Genomic DNA, 17,129 nt, shown 5'->3' on the forward strand with positions numbered 1-17,129 from the left:
AATTCCAGAGATAAAACGATAATTCTCCTACTCTACAAGACTCTGGTCCGGGCGCACCTGGAGTATGCTGTCCAGTTCTGGGCACCAGTCCTCAGGAAGGATGTACTGGAAATGGAGCGAGTACAAAGAAGGGCAACAAAGCTAATAAAGGGTCTGGAGGATATTAGTTATGAGGAAAGGTTGCGAGCACTGAACGTATTCTCTCTGGAGAAGAGACGCTTTAGAGGGGATATGATTTCAATATACAAATACCATACTGACCCCACAATAGGGATAAAACTTTTTTGCGGAAGAGAGTTCAACAAGACTTGTGGCCACTCATTAAAATTAGAAGAAAAGAGGTTTAACCTTAAACTACGTAGAGGGTTCTTTACTGTAAGAGCGGCAAGGATGTGGAGTTCCCTTCCACAGGCGGTGGTCTCAGCGGGGGGCATCGATAGTTTCAACAAACTTTTAGATAAGCACCCGAACAATCGCAGCATACAGGTATATACAATGTAATACTGACATATAATCTCACACAAAGGTTGGACTTGATGGACTTGTGTCTTTTTTAAACCTCACCTTTTATGTAACTATGTGTCTATATAACTATGTAAATGGTTTGAGTGAAAACTAGCCGTGTGCAGAATATTGCATTACTTCCCTTATTGTACCTCCCACACTTTGTATTTCCCCATTCACGGAGAGTCACCCAGACATAGTGCAGACACAGGGGAACACTGGCGATAAAGCACATACAATATGAGATTTACTGTATAGATATAACATATCTGGGTTTTAAGTAAGGGAATCTAACAAATAAAAAGTGACCCAGAGGATTGCCAGGAACAGAGATGCCATTGTGAACAAGAAAGAAATCCCTGTTTAATTTATGTGTCAACGTTTGTGCACTAAAGAAAATGATCACCAAGCAACATTCCTTCGGCTCCAGTGTTATTGTGTCAGGTAAGTGTAGCAATTGCCAAGTGAGAAAAAGCTGGTAATGACATGATATAGTTGTATAGACAGGTGCATTCCAAAATGTATACCTAAAGATTGGTGTCTGTGCTGCTGTTTTTTGTCCTGTTTTTCCTTGAAGTTAACCTGTTATGCGAGAAATATGGGCATTGCCTGGTTGCCCGTTTAACACTGATGAATGACTTAGATGTCACCCATAATGCCTGTCTGACTGCTGAGTACTGTAAATCTCCCAGTCTACTGGTTAGTGGATGGCCCTGATCAGGACACTGGAGAACAAAAAGTATATGGTTGGGAAGTGGGGGGTCTGAGGGGAGAGACAGGGAGGAAGGTGATTGAGGTGCTGGATGAGGAGAAGTGAACAATGGGAAGGGTTAAGGGTTTTCTGTGGGAGAAAAGCTGTAAATGCAATACAAGGCTGGCGGGGGCAGAGGAAGACTGGGTGCTAGGCATAATCAAACATGCATGGGTTTCGAATTTGCATGCATTTTCATGAACCATGCTCAAAAAAGGAAGATCCTAATTTTATCCTGAACCCCAATAAAGTCTACCGGAGGAAAATCGAAATTCTTTTTGGCAAAATTAGCATACTATTGTGAAACAAAGCAGAGCTGGGCCCTGCCATAAAGGACTTGTTCCAGTGCTAATTCCTGCCACAGCCCAAAGCAGGGAATATTAGTGTAGCACTACCCCTGTGATGGTCGCTGATTGAATCAGTACCTCACTGGTTGCCCCGACCCTACAAGTCCTCCCCCACCTCTGACACCCTGGGTTCAGGCATTTTCTATCAGTAACAATAATGAAATAGACACACTACCAGGTGATGAACCAATAAACTTTGTTTACGGATATGTCAAATGCAGTTAAAGGTGAACAACATAAACTTACACTTTATAGAAATACTTCAGGCAAAATGTCACTGGTGATAAAACAGCAACTGCAGTGAATCATGTCAGATAATCAGATATAAAGAACAATTAGCTATTGGCAGCCCTTATGTAAACATATATGGCCTATGTGAACAGGCAGAAGAAAGACAGGGGAAGGACTTTTAGCTATGTCAGACCACTCCCTTCTGTATCTCAACCCACAGGCTCAAGCAACAAACAAAGAGTCATAACATTCAGCAAACTGTTATAACGAGCTCCCTCAAAGAGTTCTAGGCAAACTCAGGCTCTATGAGCACAGCAAAAGAAATCCCTTATGATAGGGGGGGGGGGGGGTGGTAGGTATAGTCCTGTGATACAGAAATGAAGTCCTTTGGTCTTCAATTAGCACTTAGGAGAGTTGTATTAGAAGCAATCCTGAGTAGCAGAGAAAAACAATTCAACTGATTTAGCTTTACAAGCAACGAAAGCAGAATCTTCCTGGGTTGTTTGAGTGCAGAGTGATCACTGTGATCGTTGACTTAAGGCACTGTATCCTGTGGTACTACAAGTAACAGCAAGGTGAATGGAAACAATGGTGTCTGTATACAGTGTCTATGTAGCTGGATGTACTTATCTTACGGTACTAAAGGTGACAGCAATGTGAATAGAGACAATGGTGTCTGTATACAGTGTCTATGTAGCTGGATATACTTATCCTATGGTACTACATGTGACAGCAGGGTGAATATAGACAATGGTGTCTGTATACAGTGTCTATGTAGCTGAATGGGCAGGTGCCCACTCACCTATACTTCAATTGATGATGCTGGGGGTGATGATAGTGGCTTTACAGGCTCTCCCTCAGGGTTCTGGCTCAGGGGATGGCAGCCAACCTCCATCGCATGGAGTTCCCACCTCATCCCTTTAAACCCGAACATATATTAACCGGTTCCCGACTGGCGCACAACGATGTACGTCGGCAGAATGACACGGCTGGGCAAATGGGCATCCATTTGAATTCCCCGCCATGCCATTGCGCGCGCGCCGTCCGGGAGCTCCGTGAGTCAGGTCGCGGGTCCCGCGGACTCGATCGCCACGGGGATACCCGCGTTTACCTCACGGAGAGGACGAACGGGGAGATGCTGATGTAAACAGCATCTCCCCGTTCTGCCTAGTGACAAGTGTCACTGATCACTGCTCCCTGTCATCGGGAGCAGTGATCAGTCTAGTGACACACACAGCCCATCCCCCCTACAGTTAGAAAACACTCCCCTAGTACTGATTAACACCTCCCCGCCCCCTAGTGGTTAACCCCTTCACTGCCAGTGTCATTTACACAGTAATCAGTGCATTTTTAATTGCACTGATCGCTGTATAAATGACAATAGTCCCAAAAATGTGTCAAAAATGTCCGACATGTCCGCCATAACGTCGCAGTCACAATAAAAATCGCTCATCACCGCCATTACTAGTAAAAAAAAATCATTAATAAAAATGCCATAAAACTATCCCCTATTTAGTAAAATCTATAACTTTTGCGCAAACCAATCAATAAACGCATATTGCAATTTTTTTTTACGAAAAATATGTAGAAGAATACGTATCGGTCTAAACTGAGGGGAAAAAAAAAGGTTTTTTTATATATTTTTGGGGGATATTTATTATAGCAAAATGTAAAAAAAAATGTGTTTTTTTTTTAAATTGTCGCTCTTATTTTGTTTATAGCGCAAAAAATAAAAATCGCAGAGGTGATTAAATACCACCAAAAGAAATCTCTATTTGTGGGAAAAAAAGGATGTCAATTTTGTTTGGGAGCCACGTCGCACAACTGCGCAATTGTTAGTTAAAGTGACGCAGTGCCGAATCACAAAAATCGCTCTGGTCTTTGGCCAGCCAAATGGTCCGGGGCTTAAGTGGTTAACCGATACGTATTCTTCTACATATTTTTGGTAAAAAAAAAAAAAAAAATCGCAATAAGCGTTTATTGATTGGTTTGCGCAAAAGTTATAGCGTTTACAAAATAGGGATAGTTTTATGGTATTTTTATTAATATTTTTTTTTATTAGTAATGGTGGCGATCAGCAATTTTTATCATGAATGCGACATTATGGCGGCCAGATCGGACAGTTTTGGCACGATTTTGGGACCATTCACATTTATACAGCGATCAGTGCAATTAAAAATGCATTGATTACTGTGTAAATGTGACTGGCAGTGAAGGGGTTAACCACTAGGTGGCGCTGTAGGGGTTAAGTGTGTCCTAGGGAGTGATTCTAACTGTGGGAGAGGGAGGGGCTGTGTGTGACACGACACTGATCACTGCTCCCGATTACAGGGATCAGAGATCAGTGACAGTGTCACTAGGCAGAACGGGGAAATGCTTGTTTACATTAGCATTTCCCTGTTCTTCCTCTCCGTGAGACGATCACGGGTGTCCCCACAGACATCGAGTCTGCGGGACCCGCGATCGCGAAGCTCCCGGCGGGTGCACACACTCGCATGCAACCTGCCTCTAAAGGAGCAACATACAGGTACGTGATTCTGCCTGTACGTGCTCTTCTGCCACAGTACATCTGCGTGAGGCGGTTAGGAAGCGGTTAATTATGCAGGTTCTGTGGCTGATTAAGGTGTTAATTAAACTCACTTGGTGCCTTATCTGCATTAAATTAGCCTCAGAACCTGTGTAATTCATATGTGTTCGGGTTTAAAGGGATGAGGTGGCAACCCTACCGTTGCACCACGCCGCGTCCCACCCCGGATCAGCTGCAGCATGATTTAGATGGAGCAGAAGTAGCCTCCAGGCTGCCGCTGGACAGTAAGGCAGTGATGTCCGCAGATGCCCTAAGGATACACATGTGGTGACTCTTCTTGCACAAGCCATGACTCAGCCGAAGCACTCCCAGACACAGAGTCCCTGCTTGCAGATCCAGGCCGCGGTCCCAAGAGAGTGATCCAGGCCTAGAAAAAGCCCTTTTTTAGGCTCTCCCAGCAGTCTGTTCTTTTTTGCCCAGCCGTCTGGTAGTTGTAGTTCCAAACAGGTCAACTAAAGGGGAAATTGCAGCATTCTGAACTACATGTCCCACGATGTTTTGCTTTGTCACTCTATTCAGGATATGACAGCACAGAGTCCAAGCTCAACACTAGAGGGAAACAGCTCCACCACAGTAAGGTTGCACAATGTCTCCTGATTGCAGGCACAGATAGCCGGCTTCTGGCTACAGCAGCATGTGTACACCCCCCCTCCCCGCCACTGCCTTTACAGTTTAAGGGCGGTGGTTGGGGGTCAGTAAAAACATGACTCAACCTCATGTGTTTACCACCCCAAAGACACAAGTTTAAACAAGCTCTAAGATGTGTCCGCAACACTCAAATCTTCCTCCTGCTGCACGTCAATGGCGTCCCTAGGAGGGGGCCGGAGGGGGCCCTGACCCCCCAACATTATGCTGTGCCCCACCATGTGCCCCCCCAATAAAAAATCAATGTCTAAGAGGGAGAGAGTCCCCAGTCAGCTCCTGCGGGTGATTCCTCCCCCCTCCCTCTGCTTGCTGACACTGCATAATGTGAGCGCTCACACAACCACGGCCGCCCGATCTGCTCCTTCCCCTGCATCCTCATTGGCAGGGAGAAGAGCGAGTTGCAGGAAGGACTCCACCAGGACTCTCAGTTACTGAAAAAAACAGATTGATTTCACCCGTCCTTAGGACAGGAGAACCAGCCTGTAAATTCCAAGAGATGCCAGACCAGAGCAGTCAATAGCAGGGGCAGTACAGCAAGAGGAGGCTGGGGAACCCCACAGTGGCAGAACACCAGGGCCCGGTGGCAAGACAACCTTTGCAACCCTGATAGTTCTCCCACTGCTTTGGATCCTTATATTTTCTTGGTATGCTGGTGACATATATATCTTGTTTTCTGCCACCCTGGGGGTCCCCAATACAGTAGGAAGGGAGCTCACTGCAGAACATGTGAAAGGGCCATTGTGGGGTCATAGTAAAGGGCCCCAGTATATATTTCTATCTATCTATCTATCTATCTATCTATCTATCTATCTATCTATCTATCTATCTATCTATCTATCTATCTGCATTTTATAGTTGCCCCCCTACTTTTGACCCTGTCCCCCCATGTGCCCCCCCTAAATATGAAAGCTGGAGACGCCACTGCTGCACGTCTGCTATAGGATGGTCAAATTATTCCACTGACTTGTCTGTGGTGCTATAGCAGGATTAGCAGAAGAGGAGGAGGAATAGAGGAGGCATTAGTAATGCTGTTAGACAACTGGGACACTTTGTGGGTGGGAGGATGGAGGTGAGAAAGTTTTTTCTCAGCCAGTTAACTACCTCTGGTGCTTTTTTTTTTTTGGCTGTATTGGTGGGCTGCTTTCTAAAAGCAAAGGAAGATGTGTGGTCCTACCACCACTCTGTTCTACAGGACTTGCTCGCCTCCTACTACCTCCAAAAGCAGTACGTCTGCCTCTGGTTTTAGGCCTCCCAATTACTGTGTCAGCATCAAAGAAAAAAATAAAAAAAGTCCTAGCAACAAAAATTCAATATACCCCCAAAAACATAAACATAATCTCCAAGGGCCCATTCACACTAGAATGCAGTAAGGGCACCTGTATTCTGTGCATGTTTCCCAAACTGCGTTTAAAATGCACAGCGCTTGCGATCTGCAGCAGGTGTCAATGCAGTTCACAGTGCATTTGCCTGCACCAGATCACATGGTACAAAAATACTATGCAATCTGGTTGCAGTGCATTTTATAAAGTGCTGCCTGGGCTACTTTTGGAGCGGTGCAGTGTGATTTCAGCCCATTCAAGTGAACGGGGCGAAAATGCATTGCACTCAAATCGTACAGGAACACATTCCTGTGTAATTCCTGCTGTGAAGCAGCCCTAAAAGACCAAACCCCAAAACAAAACAGTACGTTATTTTTTTTTTAACCCTAGCAGATAAAGGCTGCAAAGCAGTTGTACAACAGCTAACAAGTCATTTCACTTGTTGCGGATGCAGAAAAACAATAATTCTAAGCAGGGCCGCCATCAGGAGGGTACAGCCAATACAGATGTAAGGGGCATGGGCGTCCTGAGGGGCCCCAATCTCTCTGGATGCCCAGGCCCCAAATTGGCACCTCCTCTTTGTTCTTTTCTGCTGAATGAGAGCCCTGGGACCACCTGAGTAAGCATTGTGACCAGACCCTGACCCCTGACCCCTCTCTCTCCAGGGGCAGATCCAGAGTCTAGTCTCGGGAGGGGCACTGCCAGAAAATACATTTTTTGGGGGGGAATTTATCAGGGAAATGGCTGGTGTTAGCGCTTCAATTATCACAGCACCATGGTTGTTATGGTGTCAGGATGATTGAAGCGCATTATTTCTATTATTACATTGTTATATAAAAGGAAATAGTTCAACTCACCATAATGCAGAATCAGTGGGAGCCCCGAGCGTGTCACTTGCCACGTCGCCTGCCACCAGATGCGGATTGTCACTTTGCTGCTACAATTGTCACTTGCCACATCACCTGCCACCAGATGCAGATTGTCACTTGCCACGTCGCCTGCCCCCTCCCTCTCCCCCTGCCCCCTTCTCTCTCCCACCTCCTCTCTCTTCCCCCTCTTCTCTCTCTCTCCCCCTGCCCCCTCTCTCCCCACCCCCCCCTCTCCCAGAGAAATATAAACCTTAGTGCCTTTGCATAAAATAACTGATCATCAAACTCCAGGTGCAGTAAAAAAAACTTGCTAATAAGCAAATGGCAAAAAAGCAAAGTAGGAATGTAAAAAAACAGTTTGCTGCACTTAGGGTTGATCAAATTAATGTAAAACATGCAGAACACGCAAAAAAATGCAGAACATGCATAAAAATTGCAGAACACGCATAAAAATTGCAGAGCACACAAAGAGTTAATAAAGTCCCATTAGGTGATGACATAAAGTGCTTGTGCTTAAATTGACATCTCCTGTGCAATGGTGTCCAGATGGGTTGCCCCACATAGATGTACACTCACCCTGGATGTTGACCAACTATTGCTAGTGTAGTCTAATAGGCATGTGGGGATACCCCCCTAGGGAGCCTGTTGAAATGACGTCTCTTGCAAGAGTGCACCTCATAAATATAGATGGAAATGACAATGGGAAACCTTTATTGCGCAATGCCGTAAAACCAGGTTTATTGAATACACAAATTAAAATAGTTCCACTCACATTTAAAAGTGCCTTATAGTCCTGGCACCCGACCTGTGTAGCAGGTGATTGTTAAGGGTAATCGGCCCTGATAAGCAAAGCCACCATTTGTGGCATTCTGCTCGATTCCCAGGTAGTTTTCTATGGGCGGAAGAGACACGATATAACCTTCAATGTTTCGGCCATCATCAGGAAGTGGTCCATCTCTCTCCCCCTGCCCTCTCTCTCTTTCTCTCTCCCTGCCCCCTCTCTCTCTCCCCACCTCTCTCTCTTTCTCTCTCCCTGCCCCCTCTCTCTCTTTCTCTCTCCCTGCCCCCTCTCTCTCTCCCCCTGCCCCCCCCTCTCTCTCTCCCCCTGCCCCCTCTCTTTCTCTCCCCTTGCCCCCCTCTCTCTCTCCCCCTGCCCCCTCTCTTTCTCTCCCCCTGCCCCCCCTCTCTCTCTCCCCCTGCCCCCCTCTCTCTCCTCCTGCCCCCCTCTCTCTCTCCCCCTGCCCCCTCTCTTTCACCCCCTGCCCCCTCTCCTTCTCTACCTACCCTCTCTTTTTCTCTCTCCCTCCATGCCAGCACTGGAAATAGCTTTATCCCAGTCTGTTTATTAAACAAACCCCTTCCTTCTCATCATCTACCCATAGATATGACCTATAATAGTATAACAGAATTACTTTATTAACTTTATCCACCTTAAGTGGTATTAAAATCCAAAGCAAACATTTATTTTATTGCAGCTTTCCAATTTTTAAATGTGGACTCATTCGTTTTCTTTTTTAGGTTTTCTTTTTAGGTTTTCTCTCTTTTATTTTCACCTGGTCTGTGTTTTTTTTTTTTTTCTTCAAAAGAACGAGCTGTCTTGAAGATGTAGCAGTTAGAGGGTTGAGACAAACCATTTACCACTGAGCTGGAGTATGGTTACAATTTGTTTGATGTACCTAAATCGGCTAGTACATCTGCTGTCCAAAGGTGTCTCTGTAGCTCTTTCATCCAGAGTGGGGGCACTCTAATATAAGAGGTGTGTAACTGACCAGATCACCAGGGGAAAACAGAAAATAAAAAGCCTAAAAAAAGGAAAACAAATGCAGCCACCACATCTAAGTATTGGTAGGCTGTAAATTGTATTCCTCCCCATTCACAGTGGATTTGGTGGGATGGCCAATGGATGGACCCTGGGGAATGTTGGTGGTCAGGCCAGGGGGGACCCAGTCCTTAAGCTGTGTAAGGGGCCCCAAACTTTCTGATGGCTGCCCTGATCCTAAGAAGGGCCGTTGGACCTATAGAACAGTAAACACAGGGGAGATATGTGGCCCACCAGACAGGACCAGACACAGGATCTCTCCTTACACTCTACTTACACATATTTTTCGGTTCTCCTTAAAGGATTCAATACACACTGATAATATGGCTGCTGAGGACCCTTTTTTAATGAGGTTATTATTGCTATGAATTATTCCCTCTTTGAGACTCAGCTGGACAAGGAGAAAAGCTATGTAGTGCGTTATGGGTTTGGAAGCAAAATTTTGAGCCCAAAATTTGGAATTCAGCCAAACCATGTACCGGGGGAGATTTTCCTCGAAAACAAGGTTGTGGCGAATGTGAACCTCATCCTACTAGAGGCACAGTAAGGCTGGGTTCACACTTGTGTGAATTGGATGAGGGTTCCCCGCTCTCTATGGAGCCGGTTCTCACGTCTCTGCAGCAGCTTCAGTGCGAATTTGCACAGGAGTCCTGTGCGTCTTTTGATGCGTTTCAGGTCTGAATTCAACCCAAAATTTGGGCTGAAATCGTACCTGAAATGGTCAACGGGAACGCACCAGACCCCTGCTGTGAGCCGATCCGGCGTGCAGTGTGAATCCAGCTTTAAGGAAGCAATTCGAGGCAGATGGGAGAAGCAGTACAGTAGGGTGCCAGAGAAAGGAGGCAATTAGGAGGGGAGGCACTGACAGTGGATGAGAGGTACAGTATGGAGAATCATTGAATGGTAAAGGCATCACTGGAAGTTTAGAAGAGAAGAACACTGCAGGGAGCACTGGAAATGGATGAGAGGTGGAGTACAGGCAGTCGACAGGAGCACACTTTAGAAAGATTTGTATATATATATATATATATATATATGTGTACTATATATATTTTTATATATATATTTATTTTATTTTTTTATGTAAATTATGAGTTTGATGGTGCCATTTTTGGGGGGAGCCCCAATACTGAATGACATGCAGGTTAATATCATGCAGGGGTCTGCATGTTCCTTTGGTATGAGGACACGTGCCTGCCATGCAAAATGAATTAGCTCTGGGATGGAGGACACTTTTGTTGGTATTTTCTATTTCCTAAAAATCTATTAGCAATAGCTCTCCATTAAATTAAACTGTGTTTAGCACAATGGAGAGCTATTATTGTTGGCAACATGAAAGAACTCCCAATAATTACCAAAAGACTAGACCAGAAATACAAAACTAACCTGCTATACTGTAGATTTTTAATGACTCTACCTCAGCAACATTTGATTTAACAAGATTTGTCCAACAGCTGTTCACACAATACAGAGTGAATGCAGGTAATACTGATGGGTGAATCTCATCCAATCCTATATGGCAAATGGCTACAAATTATTCACTGGGTAAATTTTCCAGTGAATCTTTGATAAAGAGATACCATGACATGACATTTCTGTACTTTTGAAACATACAATCACTGATCTTTTTATCTGTCACTTTCTCTTGCAGTTCTCCTCGGTGTGATGGTGGATGTGTCCGGTGGAATGACGAGTATTCAGCTGATCCCTCAGAATCCGGTCATCAGAGGATCTGTCACTATGAGTGTTACTGGGATTACTGGGAGAATTCAGTCTATTACCTGGTATAAAGGACCGAACACAAACAGAGAATATCAAATCCTTACATATATCACTGGTGATAAGAACCCAATAATTCCTGGACCTCTGTACAATAGTAGGATGACACCTTTCCCCGATGGATCTCTACAGATCTCCAACCTAAATATGACTGATGAGGGAAATTACATAGTGAAGATACACACAACTACAAATCAAAGTGATACACCTGTATACCTGAAAATCTATGGTGAGAAATTGTCAGACAGATTTGCCCTTTTTATTATCTTATGTTATTATTTATTTATTGTCCACATTATCTATTTGAAAACTAAAGACATACATGGGTTTGGGGGATTAATCTGGACAATATAAGAGCCTCATTTACAAAAGATGAATTTACACCACCACTAAGAATAAGCTTTATTCACACCGTTCTCCACAGAAAAAGCACACTAGCTGGTTCATGTAAATACTTTCTCTAAAGACCATTTTAGTTGAGCTGGGAACTTTTCTGGTCATATATCCCTCATGTCTATGACCTCAAGACTATTAATGAGCAATAGGCAGATAGATTCATGTTGGATAAAGTAAGGGAGGGTTATGACCCCTGTCTGTTTTTTGGCCATGTGTGTCACATTGGGACAATTATTGTTCACTTCCTGTGCCATAGGCAAAACAGGAAATGAGAAATACTCCCAAAGTGAGGGAATCCCTGGATGTCATCAACTAGTGTCCCCATTACAATATTTCCATTCTATTCATGTTCTGATGACAACCAGATTTTAAAATAGAAAGGTTTTTATTACTAAGTAAACCTAATAACATTTAAAAAGTCAAACACATCGTATGTCCTTAACCACTTCAGCCCCGGAAGATTTGGCTGCTCAATGACTAGGCCATTTTTTGCGATTCGGCACTGCGTCATTTTAACTGACAATTGCACGGTCGTGCAGCGCTGCACCCAAACAAAATTGATGTCCTTTTTTCCCCACAAATAGAGCTTTCTTTTGGTGGTATTTGATCATCTCTGCGGTTTTTATTTTTTGCGCTATAAACAAAAAAAGACCGACAATTTTGAAAAAAACACAATATTTTGTACTTTTTGCTATAATAAATATCCCCATTTTTTCTCAGTTTAGGCCGATATGTACTCTCCTATATATTTTTGGTAATAAAAATCGCATAGTTATAGTGTCGACAAAATAGGGGATAGATTTATAGCATTTTTATTATTTTTTTTTTTTACTAGTAATGGCGGCGATCTGCGATTTCTATCGGGACTGCGACATTATGGCAGACACATCGAAAACTTTTAGCACATTTTTGGAACCATTGGCATTTGTACAGTGATCAGTACTATAAAAATGCACTGATTGCTGTACAAATGTCACTGGCAGGGAAGTGGTTAACACTAGGGGGCAATCAAGGGGTTAAGCGTGTTCCCTAGTGTGTGTTCTAACTGAAGGGGGATGGGACTGTCTAGGGGAGATGACAGATCGCTGTCCATACTTTGTATGAACAGACGATCAGTCTCTTCTCCCCTCAGACACACCGTTTCTCGGTGTGTTACGAGCGATCGCGTGTGTTACGAGCGCACCACATACCCAGAACGCCACCACGTGAGTCACACTCCCCTTAGGGCATACGGTACACTCACCAGATGTTAATATTTCATACGCCTTAAGGTAATCCTTTGGTGTTTATTACTGTCTGTGCCCCCGTTAGAGAGATTCACCCTGACAGTTTCCTAATCCCTCTCCACACAAAAGATTTGCCTTTAGTTATACTTTTACCACTTCAGCTTCGGAAGGTTTTACGCCCCTTTCCTGACCAGGCCATTTTTGCTATACGGCACTGTGTTGCTTTAAAGGACAATTGTGCAGGCATGCAACACTGTACCCAAATAAAATTGATGTTCTTTTTTAATCACAAACTGAGCTTTCTTTTGGTGGTATTTGATCACCTCTGCGGTTTTTATTTTTTGCGCTATAAACAAAAAAAGACCGTCAATTTAAAAAAAAAAAAAAAACATTTTTTTACTTTCTGCTATAAAACACATCCAATCAAAACATTAAAAAAAACAAATTTCTTCATCAATGTAGGCCAATTTGTATTCTGCTACATGTTTTTGGTAAAAAGAAAAGCCCAATAAGCGTATATTGATTGGTTTGTGCAAAAGTTATAGCATTTACAAACAACGTGATAGATTTATGGACTTTTTTTTTTTTTTTTACTGGTAATGGCAGTGATCAGCGACTTTTAGGGGGACTGCGACATTGCAGCGGACAAATCGGACACTGACACTTTTGACACTTTTTGGGGACCAGTGACACCAATACAGTGATCAGTGCTAAAAAAAAATGTACTACTATGAGCGGCACAGTGGTATAGTGGATAGCACTCTCGCCTAGCAGTAAGAAGGGTCGCTGGTTCGAATCCTGACCACGACACTACCTGCCTGGAGTTTGCATGTTCTCCCTGTGTCTGTGTGGGTTTCCTCCGGGTACTCCAGTTTCCTTCCACACTCCAAAGACATGCTGGTAGGTTAATTGGATCCTGTCTAAATTGGCCCTAGTATGTATGAATGCGAGTTAGGGACCTTAGATTGTAAGCTCCTTGAGGGTGTAGGGACTGATGTGAATGTATAATGTATATGTAAAGCGCTGCGTAAATTGATGGTGCTATATAAGTACCTGAAATAAATAAATACTGTCACTGCACTAATGACAATACCAGGGAATGGGTTAACAATAGGGGGCGCTCAAAGGGTTAAATGTGTTCACTGGGAGTGCTTTCTTACTGTGTGGGGGATGGTTTAACTAAAGGAAGACAGAGATCCATGTTCCTGCTTAGCAGAAACACAAGATCTCTGTCTTTCTTACTAGCAGAACGGCAACCTGCCTTGTTTTACACAGACAGACCGCCGCTCTGCCTCTCTCTGAACCATTCTCAGGTTTCCGGCAGACATTAGGTCCTCCAGACTCGCTGATTGGCTCCCGCTGTGTCCATTTGCAGCGGGAACGGTGCTCTGGCTGCGTGCTCATGTGCCCCAGAGCCGTAGAAGAAAAATTACGTACTGGCAGGGTTGATAAAAATCAATGATTTTTTTTTTTTTAAAGGGGTTGCAAATCTTCGTGTTTTTTCACCTTGCTGCATCCTATGCAGTAAGGTGAAAAAACACCTTGCACTGTTCACCCCCCCCCCGAGCCCCCGTTTTACTTACCTGAGCCCCGAATCTCCGTGGGCACGATCCCGCGTTGCTTTCCCCCAGCTCTTGTGGGCTCTTCATTGGATGATTGATAGCAGCGCAGCCATTGGCTCCCGCTGCTGTCAATCAAGTTAATGACGCGGCGTGCCAGGGGACGGGGCCGAGTGATACACTCGGCAGCTATGGACGCCAACTGTATCACACGGGAGCACGCCTGCAAGCTAACCCCCTTGGGGGAGCGTCTCCCAGAGGGGGGTTAGCTCTTGCGGAGAGGAGCTGAGACAGCCACCGAGGGACCCCAGAAGACGAGGATCGGGGCCACTCTGTGCAAAACTAACTGCACAGTGGAGGTAAGTATAACATGTTTGTTATTTTTAAAAAAAATTAAACCTTTACAACCCCTTTAAATCTGATTTTTTAAATTTAAATCTGATTTTTTTTTATTTTTATCAAATTTATTTTAATAAAATGCTTTTGGGGTAAACATCTATCTAAAGATAGTTTTCTATTTAAGACACATTAATAATTTAGTTTATTCAGCATGAAATGGAGCTTAGTTATGTAGCATGAGGCTGTATATTCTGCAATATTTAATTTTTTTGGTAAACTCATTCAATGAATCCAAGCTCTGAAAGCTGAGAGAACATGCACTGCGTTGATGCATTCACACTTTTTTCACAGTAACCATGAGATAAAACCAAGTTCCGAAATATTCCTTTATCCCATTGTTTTGCAAATCTATGTACACTACAAACTGTATGATTGAATTGGTTCTGATATCGCTGTTTTACTAACCTGACAGCTTATTATTCTAAATAGGAAACCTTCATTATGTTTGCAAATAATAAAGGGTAGGTTTAGCTTTGTACACCTTTTTTTTGTTTTACTAAATTCCAGCTCCCCTATGTACTAATATTTTATTTCAGGTACTTATATAGCGCCGTCAATTTACGCAGCACTTTACATATACATTGTACATTCACATCAGTCCCTACCCTCAAGGGGCTTACAATCTAAGGTCCCTAACTCACATTCATACATACTAGGGACAATTTAGACAGGATCCAATTAACCTTCCAGCATGTCTTTGGAGTGTGGGAGGAAACCGGAGTACCCGGAGGAAACCCACGCAGGCACAGGGAGAACATGCAAACTCCAAGCAGGTAGTGTCGTGGTTGGGATTTGAACCAGTGACCCTTCTTACTGCTAGGCGAGAGTGCTACCACTGCACCACTGTGCCGCCTATGTACTAATATGGCATTCATGTACTTTTTTTGCAAAAATATCAAAGCTTCCCATAAAATCTACAGACACGTACCTTACTGTCCTCCATCCATGATTCAAAACGTATCTATTGCTTCTTACATCCTTACAGACTGTAGGTCATGACACAGGAAGGAGGTGACCAGCTGGCCTCATTAGCACACACCCTGCATCATCCACCCTCCCACTCCCAGCTGCACGTTTTTCAAGGAGGAGCTTGGTGCGTTTTTTACTGCGATTTTTGGTGCAGTGCATTTCTGAAATGCAAGGAAACACACAGATGTGAATGGAGCCTTGTTGTTCTTGTGTTAATTTCACTTTCGGGTCCCATTTACATCTAGCATAGTGGGAGCGAACGTTTTGTGGCTCGTTTTTCCTGTGACACGCATAGGGCAGCCTGTTGATTTAAATGGGTTGTGCTATGGGACTTATGGGACATGGTGGCGTTTTGTGGGTTGTGTATTTTTTACTGTGTGTTTTGAAGCATTTGCCACTTGTTTTTTCACATGGCAAAATGTGTGTTTAGTGTGTTATTAACAATTAATGGCCCTGAAAGCGCAACTAGTAATTTTAGCATACCTCCTGACATTTTGAGATGGGAATGAGGGACACCTACTTGCAAACCTATGTAGGTATAGGACACGCCCCCTTAAAGGAGAATTAACCAAGAAAGGTTAATTAAATCCACAAGGACTTTTTTTTCACCACTCCTATATTGGCTTTTAAATTTACTAATGCAGCAATTTAGAAATTGGATAAAAGGTTTAGCACTGGGAAACAATTTTGAGAGATAAAAAGTCCATTTTATATACAACTATATAGATCAGACCAAAATGAGGGACAAATGAGGAGGAAAGAGGGACAGAGGGACATTGCTCCAAATCCGGGACAGTCCCTCTAAATCAGGGACAGTTGGGAGCTATGATTTTAGGTGTATAAACATGGCCATACACTATACAATCCGATTGTACAAACATCCATGAGGATAGTGAAGTAAGTGTCTATAGAATTAATGGAAAGCTTTGATATTTTTGCAAAAGAAGTAGATTATTGGTATTTAGAAAAAAAAAAAAGGCGAACAAAGGGGAACTTAGCCTTTAAGTTTAATCTTGCATCGATCTTTCATTTAGCATGTTAAAGTGTGCAGGAGATGAGATAACAGCCTATGTGGATAGAGCTGTATTATTGAAAACAGAAGAAGGGTCTCCCAAGTTCTGTAAAGTTCACCATACACTATACAATCTAATTGTACAATCTCCTTTAGATCTACCATAAACTATGTAGTATAAGGGTCTGCCTGATTGGATATAGAGTGCCATTAATTGTTAACAACACATCAAACACACATTTTGCCATGTGAAACGAGGGGCAAATGCTGCAAAACGCACAGTAAAAAACACGCAACCCACAAAATGCCAAAATGTCCCATTAACCATATGTAACCAACAGGCTGCCCTATGCGTGTCAGGGGAAAAACTAGACACGAAACGTTCGCTCCCACTATGCTAGATGTGAATGGGGCCTGAAAGTGAAATTGGTGAGATAACACAAGAACAACGAGGCTCCATTCACATCTGTGCGTTCCCTTGCACTTCAGAAATGCACTGCACTAAAAACCGCAGCAAAAACGCACCAAGCTCCACTCTAAAAAATAGTCCTGAAGCTTCTTTGGGGCAATTGCTGTGTGTAGGATGGCCCATTTAGATGGACAGGCTGCCCTATGTGTGATGAGTGGAAATGCTCCAAAATCACCCCCCCCGCTAAAGAAAAAAAAGATGCAAGTGGGAATGCGAGTTCCCGCTATGCAGAGATGTGAACAAGGGTT

At 43.6% G+C, this 17,129-nt stretch overlaps 1 protein-coding gene across 1 annotated transcript in view; it reads left to right on the forward strand.

Moving 5' to 3' along the window:
* The first annotated feature begins 648 nt into the window (after window positions 1-648).
* LOC141110641 (cell adhesion molecule CEACAM8-like) overlaps window positions 649-17,129 on the forward strand; it is a 58,478-nt gene continuing 41,997 nt past the window's right edge. The window contains exons 1-2 of the mRNA XM_073602109.1: window positions 649-948; window positions 10,724-11,080. Of these exons, the coding sequence (XP_073458210.1) occupies window positions 903-948; window positions 10,724-11,080 (403 nt within the window). The 5' untranslated portion in view covers window positions 649-902. The remainder of the gene's footprint in view (window positions 949-10,723; window positions 11,081-17,129) is intronic.

This window comes from Aquarana catesbeiana, linkage group LG10, assembly GCF_042186555.1.
Source record: "Aquarana catesbeiana isolate 2022-GZ linkage group LG10, ASM4218655v1, whole genome shotgun sequence".
NCBI lineage: Eukaryota > Metazoa > Chordata > Amphibia > Anura > Ranidae > Aquarana > Aquarana catesbeiana.